The following is a 17594-nucleotide window of genomic DNA, read 5'->3' on the forward strand; positions in this document are numbered from 1 at the left end:
ACACTTTACCCGACGCGACAAGTAAAAGACGGTCAAAAGTTTAACTTTCGACTTACAACTCTTGCAGTTCTGGAAGTTTGGTGATCGCCAACGGTATCTGCGTCAAAAAGTTGTCATCCAACTCGCTGAAAACAACAAAAAGTTTTTCACTGTATTTCGTATGCAAATCGGCGGATACTTTTTATCGACGTTGTATAACTCGAATACGGAGTTAAGGGTGTCGCCGAAAGTACGCGCAAATTTAATTATTTTCCGAGGCACTTACAGAACTTTCAGCGTCGTAAGGTTACTGAACGTCATGTCGTCTACGTATGTGATCTGATTGCGTTTCATTAGTCTGAAACAATGCAAGACTTACAATTAATTCTCTTTCCATTATTTCATTGCTACCGCATCATTTTTAAGGCGCAAACAGACTATTATCACGTCACGTGAGATCACGTGTTGCCACATCGGCAACATATCACATGCTGTCACGGCTTAGAAACAGACTACGTACACTGCAAATCATTTTTATTACATATTTTGTGTTTGTGAAGGTGGCAAGTGAATCTTGTAGCTCGTTAAGTTGCTCAGACTTTGAAGAAGATTTAGAAAACGCAGCTGCATTTTTGTAAGTTCACGAAAGACATGAAATAAAGGAGCATCGAGATCGTTATCATATGTATTTTCGGATGACCAAAGATGAATTTGATTTTTTGCACGGGCTAATTAAAGAAGACATCAAAAAGCAAAACATTAAATTTCAAAAAGCCATTAGTACCGAAGAAAGATTAGATTTTTGAAATTTCTATCGTTAATAGAAGATAATTCTAAAAGCGTTGGTCTTCCATCATTTTCACAGTTTGAGGACTGGTTGCTCTCGCGTGAACAAGCAGATTGCATAGACAATGATATGGTTGCCTTCCTAAACTTCGTTGTTCAGCTTGAAGTACTGCATTGCTCACTGCTAATTGAACAGATGTTTGTTCGTAGTTTGGCAGCTTTTTCGTCATTTTTACCATACTTAAGAAAAACAAGTCAATATCGTCCATATGTTCCAAGAGCGGAGGTTTCTTTGCTTCTGCCTTCTTTTATTCCTGATATTCTTTTTTTTTTTCGTAGATTTGCATTCTCTTGCATTATATGGACCAGTTCTGCTGCTGGATTTGTTTCTTGTGACGTGTTTTCATTTCTTTCTACTGTCTTGGGATACCTCTGTCTCTGAATTTGTGTGAGTTATCTCTGCCTCTGCTATGTCTTCGGATTCTTGCACATCCGCAATATGTTCGACATCGGATACTAAATTGCTGCATGTCCTTAAAAGAAAAACATATTATAGTTTAACATAATACAATTAGTCAGCAACAAATTTTAATAATACCTTCGACCTTCCATATAGGGCAAAAGAAAAGACGTTTGTTCGATGTTTATCCCACATTTGTTTGTCTTTATCCGCTGAAAATGATGTTAGTTCATTATTTTGTTTCAGGTTCCTTGCCACAGGGAATTCATTTAGGAGTGTAGGCTTTAGCTACAGACTAGGTTAAAACTTGGGACCTATTGTGATGCCTGCACCAATGACAGATACATGGAACAAATCTGCAGCAAAATTTAAGCAAATATGGAATTTTCCGAATTGCATTGCTGCCATAGACGGAAAGAATATTAATATCCAGTGCCCAATTAATGCAGCCCGTCGGGGGTTGCTAGTCCCCCATCGGGCGCCTCCCCGGGTGGCGGATAGGGGAACGCCTCTCAGATATGAGTGGTACCGGGGAAATGAAATACCCGGGGTGGACCAAAACTAGCATGGCATAGGGAAGCAGCTATGACATTACTGGGTCGAGGCTACCGAAGAAACTTCATTTAAGGCTCGATACCAGAAAATCTTTGGCGACTATCACATATCGATTGCAACGGCAAAGACGCTGCGATGAGGAAAGCAACGGGAAACTACCTCATTAAACTCCCCAGGACAAATCATCAGCATGACTGGAAAAGCTAAAGTTACGGCCCTCAGTCCCCGGCAGACCTTTGATGGTCAGGGGGTGCTAAGAATCTCCGGGCCAGTCATGAGGAAGATTGCTATATGGAATGCGCGAAGTATGTTTGAAGCTGGCAAAGTCCACAATGCTATAAAAGAAATGAGAAGGTTGAACATCGAAATCCTTGGGATTAGTGAAATGCGATGGCCAAGGTCAGGTCAAGTTCAGATAGAGGGGCATCAAGTTCTGTATGCAGGTAATGATGACCGTAATCATTATAACGGTGTGGCAGGCTCTACATTTTATAATTACAAAGGTAATCATTCAATAGTCCTGTTGGCACTAGTTGATGCCGACTATAAGTTCATTTCAATTGACGTTGGGTCTTATGGTAGGAATAGCGATGGTGGAATTTTCGAGAAGTCAGGTTTACCTGAAAATGCTCCTCTCGAAATAAATGGATTACCACAGGCACATGTTATTCTTGGCGATGAAGCGTTACCACTCAAAACAGCAGCAGATTTCATTTTGGAGAGTATTTTGGTTGCTCGCTGGAGAGTGTTTCGCAGACACTTGGAAATACAGCCGTACTTAGTTGATAAAGTTGTGCTGGCCTCATGCTGCCTACATAACATATTATGTTCAGAGTCATTGGAACCTGATATCGCTACATTAGGATCACCAGAAGCGGCTCTCCAGAATCTCCAAGGGCTAAGAAGAAACTATGCTAATGACGCCTTTACAACTCGAGAGGCTTTTAAGGAATATTTTAATTCGCCTACTGGCGCTGTACCTCGGCAAATGGGCATGGTTCGTAGAGGAAGAATACATCACGTTAACGGTTAATTAATTATTTATTTCAATAAAAACCTTAAACTTTACCTGATATTTTTAATTCCCTGTCGAGTTCTTCCCAGGCTTCTTGTCGCATACGCTGATCCCTATAGTCACGGGATGAGTGATTATACAGAACTTCATGTTGTCTAACTGTTTCAATTAAAATTTCGTCCATTTTCAGTTTAAATTCCACTATCTGTACTAAAAACACTGCCGCCAAACTCTGAAATCGTGCTCACGCGTGTCGAATATGTAAATTTTGCAGAAACAAAATTGTGCTGTCACGCATCACTTGCCGTGAGCTGATGAGATGGTCTATTTATAAACACGTATAAATTGAATAGCAGATATTTCGGTTGTGTCGTGACCTAGCGTGATAGCATGTGAGCTCACGTGACGTGATAATAGTCTGTTTACGCCTTTATAGTCTTTCGCTATCTCTAATGTTTTGTAATCAGAATCAATTACTCAAAAAAGTGTTGAAATAGAGACAAGGATAGTTACGTCTTCTGATGGTGTAACGATGAAAAAAGAAAAATGCAAGTAATTTTTATGAAAAATTTTCTCGTACTTTGAGTACTACCCTACTACCCCAAAATCTAATGCGGTGAACCTGACTTCCAAACATGTACCACTTTGTATAAATCAAAAGTCGCACAAAATATTAAAATATTATATAATATACACAGTTTTAGGAACTATTTAAGAAAAACCAGAAAAATATGCATATGCACTTTAAATGCACTTACTTACGTTACTGACTTTAAAATGGTTGCGGTTGGTTATGCAGGACGCAGACCAAATTGATTAACTATTAAGTATCGCCCTGCGTGAACTCTTGCAGAGACTTCTTCAAAAGTAACTTTTCAAAGCCTACCTGTCCCGTCATCTTATGGAATTGCTATTATGTTATAACAATTTTTTTCTTGTCATAGTTTTCATTGATACCCCATTTTAAAAATAAGGCTGCTAAGGGCTTATATTGGGTATTTATTACTATATTTGTCAGTACTTTTGGTTTGAGTACTGTTTTATTAAAAATCTTAAGAGATTTACAGTGTATATTATTTATAACATATATTATAAAGTTGGCAACGCTGTTTTAAACTAGACCTAGCTCGTTTGAACCCGATAACTGAACCCGAATGGAACATTGAAATAAAGATAAATACAACTTTTCTGAACCACTTTATTTTACCAGACAAAGCATAACAATTAAAAAAAAAAAAAAACGAAATTCGCTGAAGATTGCGATGTCGCTTTTTCTAATATTTGTTCCGTAAAAGAAATTTTATAAAAATTCTCACTGGGACACTTGGTATCCACTCTGTACATCGTATTCGGTGTACATATAGGGTGATTCACAATGGATGACTGGTTAGACTTTTATGGTGAAGGAGCATCGAAGTTGATATTTTAAATACTACACTGTATATAATTGAATTTTTCGTCCATCAATTTCGGGTTATTTTTATATAATACCTCCTTATACATATCCTTAGCAGTTTAAGAAAAAATATATTTTTTTCTTATTTTTTTGTTTAAAACATGGCTCTCAATAAATCTTTATTGCGTGCATATGTGAGCAGAAATTTTGTTCACTTGGTGGAAAGAAAAAACGGTTCCGAACTAAAACCAAGTTTGTGTAAAAATAGGATTATTTGACGTATTTGCCTTAGGTAGCCATGATATTGTCAATCAATTTGATTGATTGATAATTAATCGATTATCATATTGAGAAAGTCTTTGAAAACATCATATTAAAGTTTTGATGAATTTGGTCATTTGTCTCGAATAATGTGATAATAGCAAGAACATATAGAAAGATTAACAAAATGTATTCTGAGTAGTTAACATTATTTACACAATCTCATGGCTATCAAAGGTCAATTTGCCAATTTTTACAGATACTTGCTTTAATTTAGGAGTCCTTAAAATTTTGGTATAGGAATATTATTTATCATTTTCCAGAGTTTTACTTGTCTTCCAGAAGTGTTGATAAAATATCAAAATATATCTATTAAAAAGGAAAATTTCATTCATTTCACCTGTATACATAAAACGTTGCAAAATTTGAGCTCTCTACAACTAATTGATTTCCCGAAAATAGTTAACAATATACAAGGTGACCTATTTAAAGCATCACAGTGGATGCTACTTTTTTGAAGAAGAGGCTGGTCGAAAATATTTTAGAAGGGTGCTGAGTCTCGTTCACGATCAATCTGTAACTTGCCATCCATCGTAAATCACCCTGTATAGCATTTCCGCAACGCACGAAGCTGTGAATCTTGTTGGCCGTAAATTTCGCAAACGCGACAGGCTGCGACAAACATCGAAATTAATCAAAAATCTCGGCCCAGAGCGCGAGGAAAATTCCCTGTCTCTAATCCCCTCCATAAAATACGTACTGGCTGCGTGTTCCGTTTGGTTACGCGCGTCAGATTACTTTTTCGTGTGTTCATATAAATTCTCGACTCGCCCGGTTCTCCCCCATCGAAAAATTGAAAAGGATTTTCCCGATTTGTTTTATTGCCTCGACGGCGTTGCCATAACTCGGGTTTGAATTTACCAATCTTAAAAACGAGTTTAACCCAAAGATCCCTTCACCGCGGGGGCCGCAAAATATTTCATCTCGAGTGCCATGAAAAAAATTGTTTTTGATAATGCAAAGAAATATCTTTCCCCAATCGTTGGCAAAATTCAATACAAAAACACAAACAGTGGCCTTCACTGCAGAATCCGGAGCTCAAAATATTAAGATTAAACCCACAAACATATTAAAATTGCTGTTTTATAGTATCTAACCCAATGGGTTCTTTTTAAATGCTGAACGCATCTTTGGTTTGAATAAGTTGGAGTATATTACTTTCATGTGAAATATAGAAGAATCAAATAATTATATTAAAATGGTAGATCCGCCGGTTACATAGAATTTGGGTAGCGTGAACCAGCCACTCATCCTGTCGTATGACTCTGGTATGTTTATTTAGCCAATTACGTCAAAGTTATGTCAGATAGTTATAAAGTTAATGGACAACAATACTTTTTTCAAATTTAATCAAAACACTATTTAATTTGGTGATTAAACATATTTTATCTATGTGATTTGGCCTAGTTATTAATATTTTGAACTCAGGATTGTACAGTATTGTATACTGTTTCCACTTATTAATAATTCATATAGTTTATTAGAATGAATCATCGAAACACTAAGGCGGTATTTAATATTCAAAACAAGTGTTCCAAATATGGAACTTTTCATATCTCTAAATAAAAGTTCGCGTTTTCAGTCTTTTGGTAAATCTACGTATGTAACAAATCACGAAACAATCAATATTAAACTCAGCTATTAGACAAATAAACGAGAATTGCACATCCAGATATAGACAACTGATTGTGTGGTATTTTGTGGTTCTAGCTCCCCTAGTGCAAATCCAGCGTTGCAAATGAAACTGCCACGATTGGCGACTCTCAGGCGATTGAGTTTTTTTTCCGGAGCAATTTATTACAGCGGAAACCGCCGGCGTAATTTACCCTCTAAAATTAAGGAAATATATTACAAAATTAATTTTATTTCGCTAGTTAACCTGTCGAGTTCCTAGCCAACCGTGGGTAAAATATGACCGTGCAGTTTCCGTTTCGGCCGATATTGGTTTTTGAAACATAAATTTTTCTTAACAAACGTGGCAATTTTATTGTATTAATATAATTATAATTATTTTTTCGGGCATCTTTCGGTGCCACAAGCAGTAAATATATAAGGATGGGTTGGTAAACAGTCAACGACAGGGACTTATAAAACCAATAAAATAGACCATTAAACCTTTTGGCAAGTTACAATGGCAATATATGTTATAGAGCATTTGAAGCCTATCCATTTTTTGCACTTTTTTTAAAAGAAACTTTAGTATTGAAATATAATTGTCAATTAGTCTAGCCCGTATGGGCGTATTTAAAGACAGTTTTGTGATTGAATGTGAGTAGTAGACTTCGCTCCTTTTGTCCACTTTTACGTGTATTAATTATATTTTTCTACTCCCGTCTGTAAAATACCTAATTACTAGCGTGTGGGAATCATCACTTTACCACGTCAGTTTCGTTTCTAACGGATCCGAGCCGCTTCGGACATTTCAGGGATTTTACCGCATGAGTTTGGGGATCAATCGGATGTTTTCGCAGATATTTCCCACGACTTGAATTTTGACGTTTGTCCATTTTGTTTGTTGTTTAGCGAAAATGTACCCAAAAGCTAACGGCCGTAGAAAAAGTATGCAACACGTTCGGTAAATAAATTGGTTAAGGCTTTCGCGGCCCGTTGATAAGCTATTATCTTCATTCGGGTTTAAAGGCCGTCGTCGATTGGAATTACTTCCTAACGTTTCGCTAGCACGAGTGGCGAGCTTCTTCAGAGGTCCTTCCATCTCCGATGTTGGACGTAGACAGTCTACGAATATATATATATATATATATATATATATATATATATATATATATATATATATATATATATATATATATATATATATATATATATATATATATATATATATATATATATATATATATATATATATATATATATATATATATATATATATATATATATATATATATATATATATATATATATGATGACACTATATTCCGGGATATCATCCGTTCGCTCGTTGAACTCCGACTGGAATCCTGCAGACGTTTCGCCAAAATCTCACTTGGCATCTTCAATGCTCGCGCTCCGAAAACACTTCGAACACTGGGAGGTTATCGGCGGTGCGTGTGGTATTTATACTCTGCGCCGGAGATGGTAACGGTGCTGCTTGTGCGTGGGGGGAGGTGGCTCCGCCCCCTGAATTGTCGCGTTGTTAATTTCGCCCGATCGTAGTTGCGATGTCCCCGTTTCGCCAAAATCTCACTTGGCATCTTCAATGCTCGCGCTCCGAGCGAGTGTTCGAAGTGTTTTCGGAGCGCGAATATATATATATATATATATATATATATATATATATATATATATATATATATATATATATATATATATATATATATATATATATATATATATATATATATATATATATATATATATATATATATATATATATATATATATATATATATACATATATATATATAGCCTAGGAATCATAGCCTAGGAATCACAGTGATGATTCAACAGAAAAAATAAGAAATTGTGTATCCCAGTCTTGACTCTGCTATTCGACCAGTTCCTCATGGACCAGATGTACCGATACCTAGCGCTCCAAAAGAATTAGAAAACGTCATATCGTCAGAATGGGAGAAATCTAAGTCCGACCCAGACGATTCAGATTTTACACCAGATTTCAGAGAGCCCGGAGTGTTTAACCAGAGCGAATTAAATGATTTAATTAGAGACGTCGTGACCAAGCCTTTATTGGAACCAGGCGTCACACCAAGCTTTTACCGGGATTGCGAAAGAGTTATCTCGATATTTTACTCAAGATCACTAGTGTACTGCAACAATATTCCTGACTTGCTTGAGTATATAAAAGAAGTGGCACCTGTTTATTGACTCTTAAGCAAACCCATGAAAATGTAGGACTGTTTTTGACTGTTTTGAAATAAACTACCAAGAACATCAGTGGATGCTTTGTGATGACCTTAAAGTGCTGTGCGTGCTCCCAGGACAGGATTATAGAAAATTTCCATGCTTTAATTGTGAGTGGGATAGTGACGCAACAGATAGACATTGGACTCAAATAGAACAAGCCTTACACCTGGTTGCTAAAATGTATTGAGAAATAGTTTCTGGCAAAAATACGAAGATTTCACTCAAAAATTCTAAGTGAAGTTTTTGTTTTTTTAACTAAGAAATCACTTTATTACTGAATCAGAAAATAAATTATTTTAGAAATATCGTTTTTTTTCGTTTAATATTTGCATTATGAAATTATAGCGAGGTGTATTCATATAATAGAAGACCCCAAGATGACGTACGACCAAATCATTGAACAATTAAATTCAAGCAGAAATGGGGTGAATTATTTATTATGGCATTAAATTCTAAATAATCTGATCTCAAGATATTAAAAATCAGTTCCTCTCAAATACATTTTTTTTTAAATTTTGAGTTTGCAATCGGCATAAATAGTTTTAAATATTACTTGTTTTATTATATTGCACATGCGCAATTAAAATTTTACTTGCGTGCGTAAAATATTTCTTGTTACATACGAAATAGAATTATGATTATTGTAGCCTTCGTTATCCAACCTTTAATACAATTTCCCGAAACAATTTTAGCATATAATTTTAACGAAACCTTTAAATTACTTACAAAACCAGAAGATTTTCCATCGGCGGAAACGAGTCGACATTCAAACTAGGGATCAAGTTGTTACCGATGTTCCTGCAAAGTAAACACGCGGTTAATGTCGGAATTGTTAGTTTTAGTTCCGAACCCATCCATCATGGCGACAACAACAATTTCAATGTCTATGTTCTAACTATACCCATGCATAATTAGTTTACCTACGCAAACAGCTGATGAAGGGTGTTTATTTTACTACCCGCCCGCCCCTATACACGTCATTATCGGCGTTTTGTTGTCGTTGCACATGTAGGTTAAGAAATTAATCTGTCACGGGCAGATCGTTAACCGCTGTCGGTGTTAGCCGAACGTCCTATATGCAAAGCCGCCGAAGGACGGCACATATTCTACCCCGTTACAGACACGCATGCGAGGTCCGTTAAGAAGCGAATACTATTACTTATTTATTACTTTACTTATTATAATAAGCGTTTAGAACGACGTCGCAGAATACATACAAGACAGAAGCGACGATGAGCCTCAATTCTCTGACGTCACATATATGCACGAGCCGAAATTTGAAAAAATAACAATTTTTAGTCTACACGAGGACTAAATTGATATTAATATCAATGTAGGTCTGCAATATTGTTATTTTTGTGTCTTGGGGCTGTTGGAAATATGAAAAAAACGACTTTTGTCATGTTTATTGACACTTACTCAATATTTCTTCTATACCATTCTCTATTCCAAAAATAAATTGTATTTTTAAAATTGCGATTTATTTCTTGGTAAAAATTACGTCTTGACTTTTTGTTTTTCGACGAAGACGCTCATAACTTTAAAAAGGGGGGGGGGGGGGCTGCTTAACGCAAAAAATAATTGAATATATTTTAAATGGGCTGTATGAAGTTGAAGACAACCATCGTTTTTCACTCAGCGAAATGGATCCACGCTACTTGAAACTGACACATAGTAATCCAAAATAACAAAAAAAAAATCTAGGTACGACTAAAAACTAAATGAAATCCCTATTAAATTTGAATTAAGGAAAACATTTATTGTTGTATAGTAATAGTAAATTGCGGTTATTTAATTTTAATTTAATACAAATTATAAAATAAAATTTTTATTGTTTATTTGTTTTTATTTTTCCCTGGAAACCGAGCTGAAAACTCTTCATCGGACGGCGCAAAGTCAAGAGAATAGTTTTACTAAAAAATAAATCTACTAATTACTAAAAAATAAATAATTTTAAAAACGTAATTTTTGAAAAATCGGCGACGTATCATCTTTTTCGATAGTCATAATTTTCACCAGAAGAAAACTATTGAATGCATGCATGCGTTGTGGGCCCCTACCAAATTCCCAAAAAATATCTGAAGCAGTTAAAATGAGGAAAAACGTGACGTATATCAATGAAACACCCTGAATTTTACCATGTTGTATAGTAAAGTACCCGGTAATGTTTTGGATGGTATCTACCATTTTTGTGAGCGACATTTCTTCTTCCCAAAAATTTCGTCGCTTCTGTACGGTCGCGGTCTGAAGAATGTAGTGTTAAATAAAATAGGTTCTGTTAGTCTGTTTAAAGAAATCCCTCGAGAACAAACGTTTTGAGCGTCAATAATTGAATTTATTTGATTCAACGTCAACGTAATTGTAATTAAGCTATGATTCAATATGAAATACGCTGAATTACGCTACGTGGGGTTTAATTAGTAAACTTGTTTTCGGTCACATTATTTACATTAATTGTACCAATTATATGCGTTTATCGGGCCATATATAACTGCGATTTCTTGAACGGCGAATATCTTCGTTACATGTGCATATCTGCGTACATATGTCGTTCCAATATTTCGTGAATAGTTGGGACTTTGAGTGAATTACAATTTCGTACAATTTATAAGTAGACGATAAATCAATGTACCATACACTACAACGTTGGTGATGTATGAGGTGATATTGAATACACCCTCAATGTTTTGTTTAAGTCTTTTGTTTAAGTCTAATCGATATTCAAATATTATTAATTTGCTTGTAAAAGCAAAAAAAGTAAAAAAAATAATTTTTCATAACAATAAATATTTGTAATTGTCCTGAACACGTCTAATGCTATAAAAACACATTTTATCTGAAAATGATTTTAGAATTCTTTAGACTTGAATTGAAGACATATTTTGGGACACCGTAAGTAGACCAATTTTTTTTAAAAGTTTTTGTATTTAATTCTTTGTACGCCATTGAGAACCTACAAACAAATCGATGCAGGTAGGCGCACTGACCAAATCATTGGCAAATCGCACCAGACGTGAAGTAAAAAAAAAGGAACAAAGTAAATTACAGAAAAGATCAATAGGTTCGGTGGTACGAATTTTTGGTCCCTATTTTTATCCTTCGCACAAATGCTTCTGTAAAATTGATGGTTTGGCAGAAAGTTATATGGCTGTATGATATATTTAAATGAAAAAATCCAAGATATGTAATATGGTATGTAGGGGTTTATTTGACGAACCTTTCGATACCTCATGTTTTGGAACGGAATTCCTTTGTAAAACTACTCTATTATTTTTTGTATTTAAGAGGAAGAATATCAATTGATATGTGTGTTTGTTAAGTCAAAGGGAAGGGAACAAGTTGTCGGATAACAAATATGACATAAGCGCTACGGCATGGAAATGTGGATTTGAAAAAGCTTTTGAAAAGCTTAGCCGGAAGTCGCAAAGATTTTGAAAATGTTTTTGAACGTACTCATTCAACAAATTAATTTTATACATTGACATGTCTGTTAAAGGAAATAACTGCCAGAATAGTTTATCTTCGAATAATCATTTAAATCATTTTTCGGTAAGTCCCAATATAGAAAATATTACATATCGTTTAGTAGTCATGTATTACGTACAAACGCGACATACTTTTTTACATGGTAATACGGGTATCGGATTTATGCATGTGGCTTTAAGTTTGTAATTGTGCTAATCGATCTATTTGATTTAATTTTCAAACATTTACATGTTCGATTTGTTTTTAATTTTGTTTTATAATAGAAGAGAATGCAAAAGAGACAAAAATGCGGAGAAGATTTAGAAGACATGACAATTCAAAGGATGATTTGGGAGGCTGTAATATATTATTACCACGTGAAAAGGAAAATATGTTAAAGAATCATATTTTAGAAACGGAAACAAGGTTTTCTGGATAGGGGAATTTTTGCATAAAGTGGCTTCAACATTTTGCCCACTACACCAACCATAGCTTCTCTAGAAAATAAAATGCTCCTGCAAATTGGAATTGTATTGTTTTGCTTTCCTGGTCATTGCAAGCATTGCGTTATAGGTTGAACTTTTTGGACCATTACAAACATGCTATGACCAAGAAATTCAAAGATGGCTTAGACAAAATCCTGGTAACAGATTTTCAGATGCCCGATCTTTTGAAAAATGTATTTGTAAAATGTGTTACTCCAGTAAAACGGGATTATGTTCATTTAATTCCGACATTTTTGAGGATTGGATCACTAACCACAGATAAGCCTTTGGATCAACAGCCTGAAGAAAGATTAGCTCAAACTTCACAAAAACTAAAGTTATAGATATAACCATGCCAGCGCAAAAGAGGCAAAACTGAAGTATTAAATATAACACCTGATATTTTCAAGTTAAAAGATGAAGATGAAAAATCAAGAAAAATTTTGGCAAAGAAAGTGGAGAAGAAAATTGTAGGAGAAGAAGATGACCAAGAAGAATTCTGCAATACTGCTAATATGGAAGACGGCGAAGAATATGACATAGGCTGTTTATATTGTAACCAACTTTCCTCACGGTCTCTTAGTAACGAAATATGGATCCGATGCCAAAAATGCAACGCATGGTGCCACTGAGAGTGTGCTGGGGTGGATAGAAAGGAAAAGCGCTTCATCTGCGATTTTTGTTCATAAAAATTATATCATCTTAGTTAATACTTTTTAATCTATCTTGTATTATCTAGTTATGTAAATTATCACTGCGTAGCAGGTTGCGTACCATGTGCCTTCATAGGTGACAGGAAGGCCTAGGATAGCACACCGCAAGAAAAAAATTAAACATGAAAAGTCTATAAATTCAGAAAATCAGTTGAAATATTATGCTGCTTTGTGTTCAATAAAGTATGCCAACATAGGCGACTTTCCCCTACGCCTCCGCCAAATCCAGCTCGATTGGCAGACGCTAAACAACAAGCTGTGCAAGAAGGGGTTAAAGCGTTGCCTCGACAACTTGGAGATTTGGGAGGAGACAGTCTCTGGGGTCACCCTACTGTCATGCGATCAACGAGCTGTGGCAGAAGATAAGGCAGAAGGCGATTGCAGCTCGAAGAAGCCGTCGGCCAACAAATCTTGTCCAGTGGCTTGAGGTCCCTGCTCAAGTGGGTCACCGGTATCAAAGTCAAACTGAACGCGGAGAACATCGTCATGGACGTGCAGACCGCGGAGGTTTTGATAGAGACCATAGTCTTCGTCGCTCATGTGCAAGGCATGACACTAAACGAGAAGAGAAGAAGAAGAGGTAGTGTATCATTGTGCGTTGAGTATCTGATGTTATATTTAGAATATCGGCCCGTGTGTATTGTATTTTTGCAAACAAACGGTTGTTGCGGTTTAAACGGGTTTAAGGAAGAGTTTTTAATTACGACATTCTTTTGGGCGTACAATACCGCATCTTCCGTGTTTTTATTTTTATTATCTTACACAATGTTCGGTCAAATGTTTTTTATACGTCATAATAGCTAACTTCTGGCAATTTTTCCATATCAATTTCATCAACTTGCTGAAGCGTGCCATTCAATTTTTTGGAAAAAAACGAGTTGGCGAATGAGTTCCCGTAATTCTAAAATGGGTCAGGCGAAAACTTGACTCTCTTCTTCGTCTGACTGTCGTATATATATATCCGGGACCTGCGTCTGATAAATGAGAATATTAGCCCGTTATTACTGTTAGCAAGCAAATTCGGGGGTTCCCTTTGTCAAACATATATCATAACCCCTGAATAAAATGGTCGTCTATCATCCCGCGGTTGTTATCGACCTTTCTGGAACATCTTTCTGCTCCGCTGGCGTGATGGATCCCCTTTTTTGCCGATCGCACACTTCCGCGTTTTAAAATGCACCGATTCCCACCTCACCCTAATAGCAGCACTAACCACTAAGACCAAAGTATACAACAACAAGTATTATAGTCTAAGAGCCAGTGGGCGGCTACCTGCACGTATTTGACTAGTCCTGGGTTTTTGTACATTGAGGCCCCTATACCTACTATACATTATGCGGGGACCTACTAAGTCCAAAGCGGTGGACCCAGGTACTGCGCAAATATATTTGACCACTGCTGCCGTTTTGAACTATTAAAATATATTGTTGTTATTATCGAAAAATAATAATGGCAGACCATTAGCATGCGGTTAACGTTATGTCAGACAGTTTTGAAAATGCTCAAAAAATCCACTAGGTCGTCGTCTGCAATTGAGCAACCATCAACATTAGTTGATAGTTCAATAACTGATGATACAATAGTACTTGATAATCTTGTAAAAGACGTAAACGGTTCTGAGACAGATGAAGTCGCAGAAAAAGATATTGGCGCTGAATTAGATCAGTTGTTGGAGAAAGGACCCTCTGTAGTATCGTGAGTAGTTACAAAGCTTCGGATGTGAACGAAAATTTTAGTAAAAAAGACACAATTTTGACGCAACCTCAATACTAAAATGTAAGAATGAACTCTCCCAACAACTTCTGAGAGCGCATTACATTTCAACTATTTGGAAAAACGCTTACAAAAAGCAACCTTCAACCTTGGACCCATTGGAGTATGGTTGGCTTGAGCAGGATAACACATTTGTCTTTAAATGGTTCGATGGAGATATCAACTTCCATCTTTTATTAGCGACTTAATTATTAATGTACCTGGTAAGTTGATAAAAATTAATTCTTTATGAAATATATTCGGATCAATTTACTAATTATTTATATTTTACAACTTACGGTTTATTTTTACAGAGTCCGATTCAATGGATTATGAAGAAGAGTTAACCTACGACAAACATGACTACGACTTTTGTCTTAAATAAATTAAAAAAAATTGAAATACAGAATTGAATTGTTTTTTGTTACTTGCATTATACCCCAAGATTTCAGATTATTTCGTAATATATCTACTTCATTTTTCATCAATCTTATAAAGTTAAGTATATAAAGTACAAAAAAAGTATTAATTTCTATACTTATCGTGAAAAAAAAAGTGAGTTAAATTTATGTAAAACAGCGATCGTAATACATATACATCTGACCGGGTAATAGTAAAGATTTTGTTATCTAGTGAGGAGTGTACTCAATAAAAACGTCTGCCGTTATTAATATAGGCTTTTAAGACTATAACGAATAGTATATCTCAATGGCAGATCTGGTCAAATACTTTCAAAATTTTATTTTTTTATAATAATATATAGTGTGTCCAAGATAAGGATGCACAGCATGGGGATCTCGGAAACTATAAGAGATACAGTGTCGGTTAAATTAGACAAAAGTTGCGCATTTTGATACCGAACAAGATCCCGTTTTACAAATTTGAAAATTCCAAGCCGTTCCGGAAATATCCGAGAAAAACCGAAATATTGCGATTTCGTTTTTATTATTTTTTAAAGCTATTTGAAATGATATGAAAAAACGGAAAACACTTTTCCATTGGCACTTTTTAATCTCTCCAAATTGACGTTAACAAATTTTCATTACAGCGTTTCGATTCCATGGAACCACCATCAACTTTGATTTTTCTTATGGGACGGAAAAAAAGTACACACAGTATTAGGTTGTGCTTTTCATTGCGAATTCAACGATGTACGATACAATACGGTTACTTATGTTTTTATCCAGAAAAATGGATTTTTAATACATTTCAGCATTTAAATGGAGTAGGCCATGACAAAATGACATCCAGTCAATTTCAATGACACATTAATGTTATTTGTCTTTGTTATCAGTCGATCATAAGTTTATTCCTTTAGTTATTGTTTTTGTATTTTTATTGTTGTTGTCTTTTTCTAATTTATTTTGTTCTACAATGGAGGGAGGTAATTTTACAAACGAAGAAAAATGTGATATGCTGTCTTGCTACATCTGATGCCAAAGAAATTGTGTGGAAGCCGAGCGTATGTATTCTAACAAATACCCAGAGCGGAGACAACCTGACAAGAGTATTTTTCGGCGTTTGTTATTTAATCTGAAAGAATATGGATCATTTAAGAAGCCTGCATTATCCCGACAAAAACCTTCCAATGAAGAAAACCAATACATTGTTCTACAATCTGTTATCGAAAATCCACAAACTTCTACCAGAGAAATTGAAGACCAGAATGGGGTAGCTAAATCTACAGCTCAGTTTATTTTAAGGAAAAATGAATTTAAGCCTTACAAATTCAGAATATGTCAAGGATTAAAACCGGGTGACGACGAACGACGTAGACATTTTTGTGAGTGGTATACCAGGATGTGTGATGAGAGTTTTAATTTTCCATATAAAGTGATTTGGTCTGATGAAAGTATAGTGACCAATAACGGTATTTATAACAGGCGCAATACACACTATTGGTCGCAACAAAATCCACGTGTTAATAGACTATCCAGACATCAAGTTCGCTTTGGGTTTAATATTTGGTGTGGGATTTTTGGTAGCAAGATTATAGGCCCTATTTTCTATAATAATTCCTTAACTTCCAGGCGGTACCTTGACATCTTGAGGCACGATTTAGAAGATGCCTTAAATGATTTACCGCTAGGCGCTGTGCAAGGCTGCTGTTTCCAACAAGATGGTGCCCCAGCCCATAACTCCAGAGAAGTTCGCCAATATTTAACTGAACGGTTTGATGGAAAATACATTGGGACTTAAAGTGAAACACCTTGGCCTCCAAGGTCCCCGGACTTAACTCCCTTGGACTTTTTCTTATGGGGCTACATAAAAAATGAGGTATTCAAAGAATGTTTTGACAACGAGGAACAATTACGTCAATCAGTACGAGCAGCGTTTAATAAAATTACTCCTGAAATGTTAAGTCGTGTTTTGGAGTCTACCGTGAGACGGGCGTACTTATGCCTAGAAAATGGAGGTCATTTATTCGAACATTTGTTATAGAATTTGTTTTTCATTAACTTGTTGGATTTAGTTGTTATGTTAAATGAACAGTTAGAGTTAGTAAATAAATAAACACATTAACTCGAACTTGTCAACCATTTTCTTTTGCCTTTCATCGTTCGGATCTCATGGCCTACTACAATAAAATACTTGAAATGTATTAAAAAGCCATTTTTCTGGATAAAAACATAAGTAACCGTATTGTATCGTACATCGTTGAATTCGCAATGAAAAGCACAACCTAATACTGTGTGTACTTTTTTTCAGTCCCATAAGAAAAATCAAAGTTGATGGTGGTTCCATGGAATCGAAACGCTGTAATGAAAATTTGTTAACGTCAATT

At 35.5% G+C, this 17594-nt stretch overlaps 2 protein-coding genes across 5 annotated transcripts in view; both read right to left on the reverse strand.

The window, feature by feature from the left end:
* LOC132704780 (follicle-stimulating hormone receptor) overlaps positions 1-17594 on the reverse strand; it is a 147869-nt gene that overhangs the window by 11415 nt on the left and 118860 nt on the right. For 3 of the 4 annotated variants that reach the window (XM_060675021.1, XM_060675020.1, XM_060675024.1), the window contains 3 exons: positions 9121-9192; positions 266-337; positions 57-125 (listed from right to left, as the gene is read on the reverse strand). In XM_060675021.1, the coding sequence (XP_060531004.1) occupies positions 57-125; positions 266-337; positions 9121-9192 (213 nt within the window). Of the gene's footprint in view, positions 1-56; positions 126-265; positions 338-9120; positions 9193-9314; positions 9478-17594 lie in introns of those variants that run through there. The other variant, XM_060675022.1, reaches the window with a different exon arrangement.
* Positions 1034-3043, reverse strand: LOC132704781 (uncharacterized). Its single transcript, XM_060675025.1, has 3 exons — positions 2850-3043; positions 1364-1437; positions 1034-1298 (listed from the first exon to the last, which is right to left on the reverse strand). Exons 1-3 carry the CDS (start codon positions 2977-2979, stop codon positions 1179-1181), a joined length of 324 nt encoding a protein of 107 aa, XP_060531008.1. The 5' UTR covers positions 2980-3043; the 3' UTR covers positions 1034-1178.

The sequence above is a fragment of the Cylas formicarius genome, unplaced genomic scaffold (assembly GCF_029955315.1).
Source record: "Cylas formicarius isolate icCylForm1 unplaced genomic scaffold, icCylForm1.1 PGA_scaffold_7__23_contigs__length_41026272, whole genome shotgun sequence".
In the NCBI taxonomy this organism is placed as follows: Eukaryota; Metazoa; Arthropoda; class Insecta; order Coleoptera; family Brentidae; genus Cylas; species Cylas formicarius.

Bases quoted from the DNA above. Each gene is read 5' to 3' on its own strand.
- LOC132704781 (XM_060675025.1), bottom strand. From the start codon at position 2,979: ATGGACGAAATTTTAATTGAAACAGTTAGACAACATGAAGTTCTGTAT. The intron at 1,438-2,849 runs GTAAAGTTTAAG...CATCATTTTCAG, and splicing joins CAGGGAATTAAAAATATCAG to CGGATAAAGACAAACAAATG. The intron at 1,299-1,363 runs GTATTATTAAAA...TTTTCTTTTAAG, and splicing joins CCCTATATGGAAGGTCGAAG to GACATGCAGCAATTTAGTAT.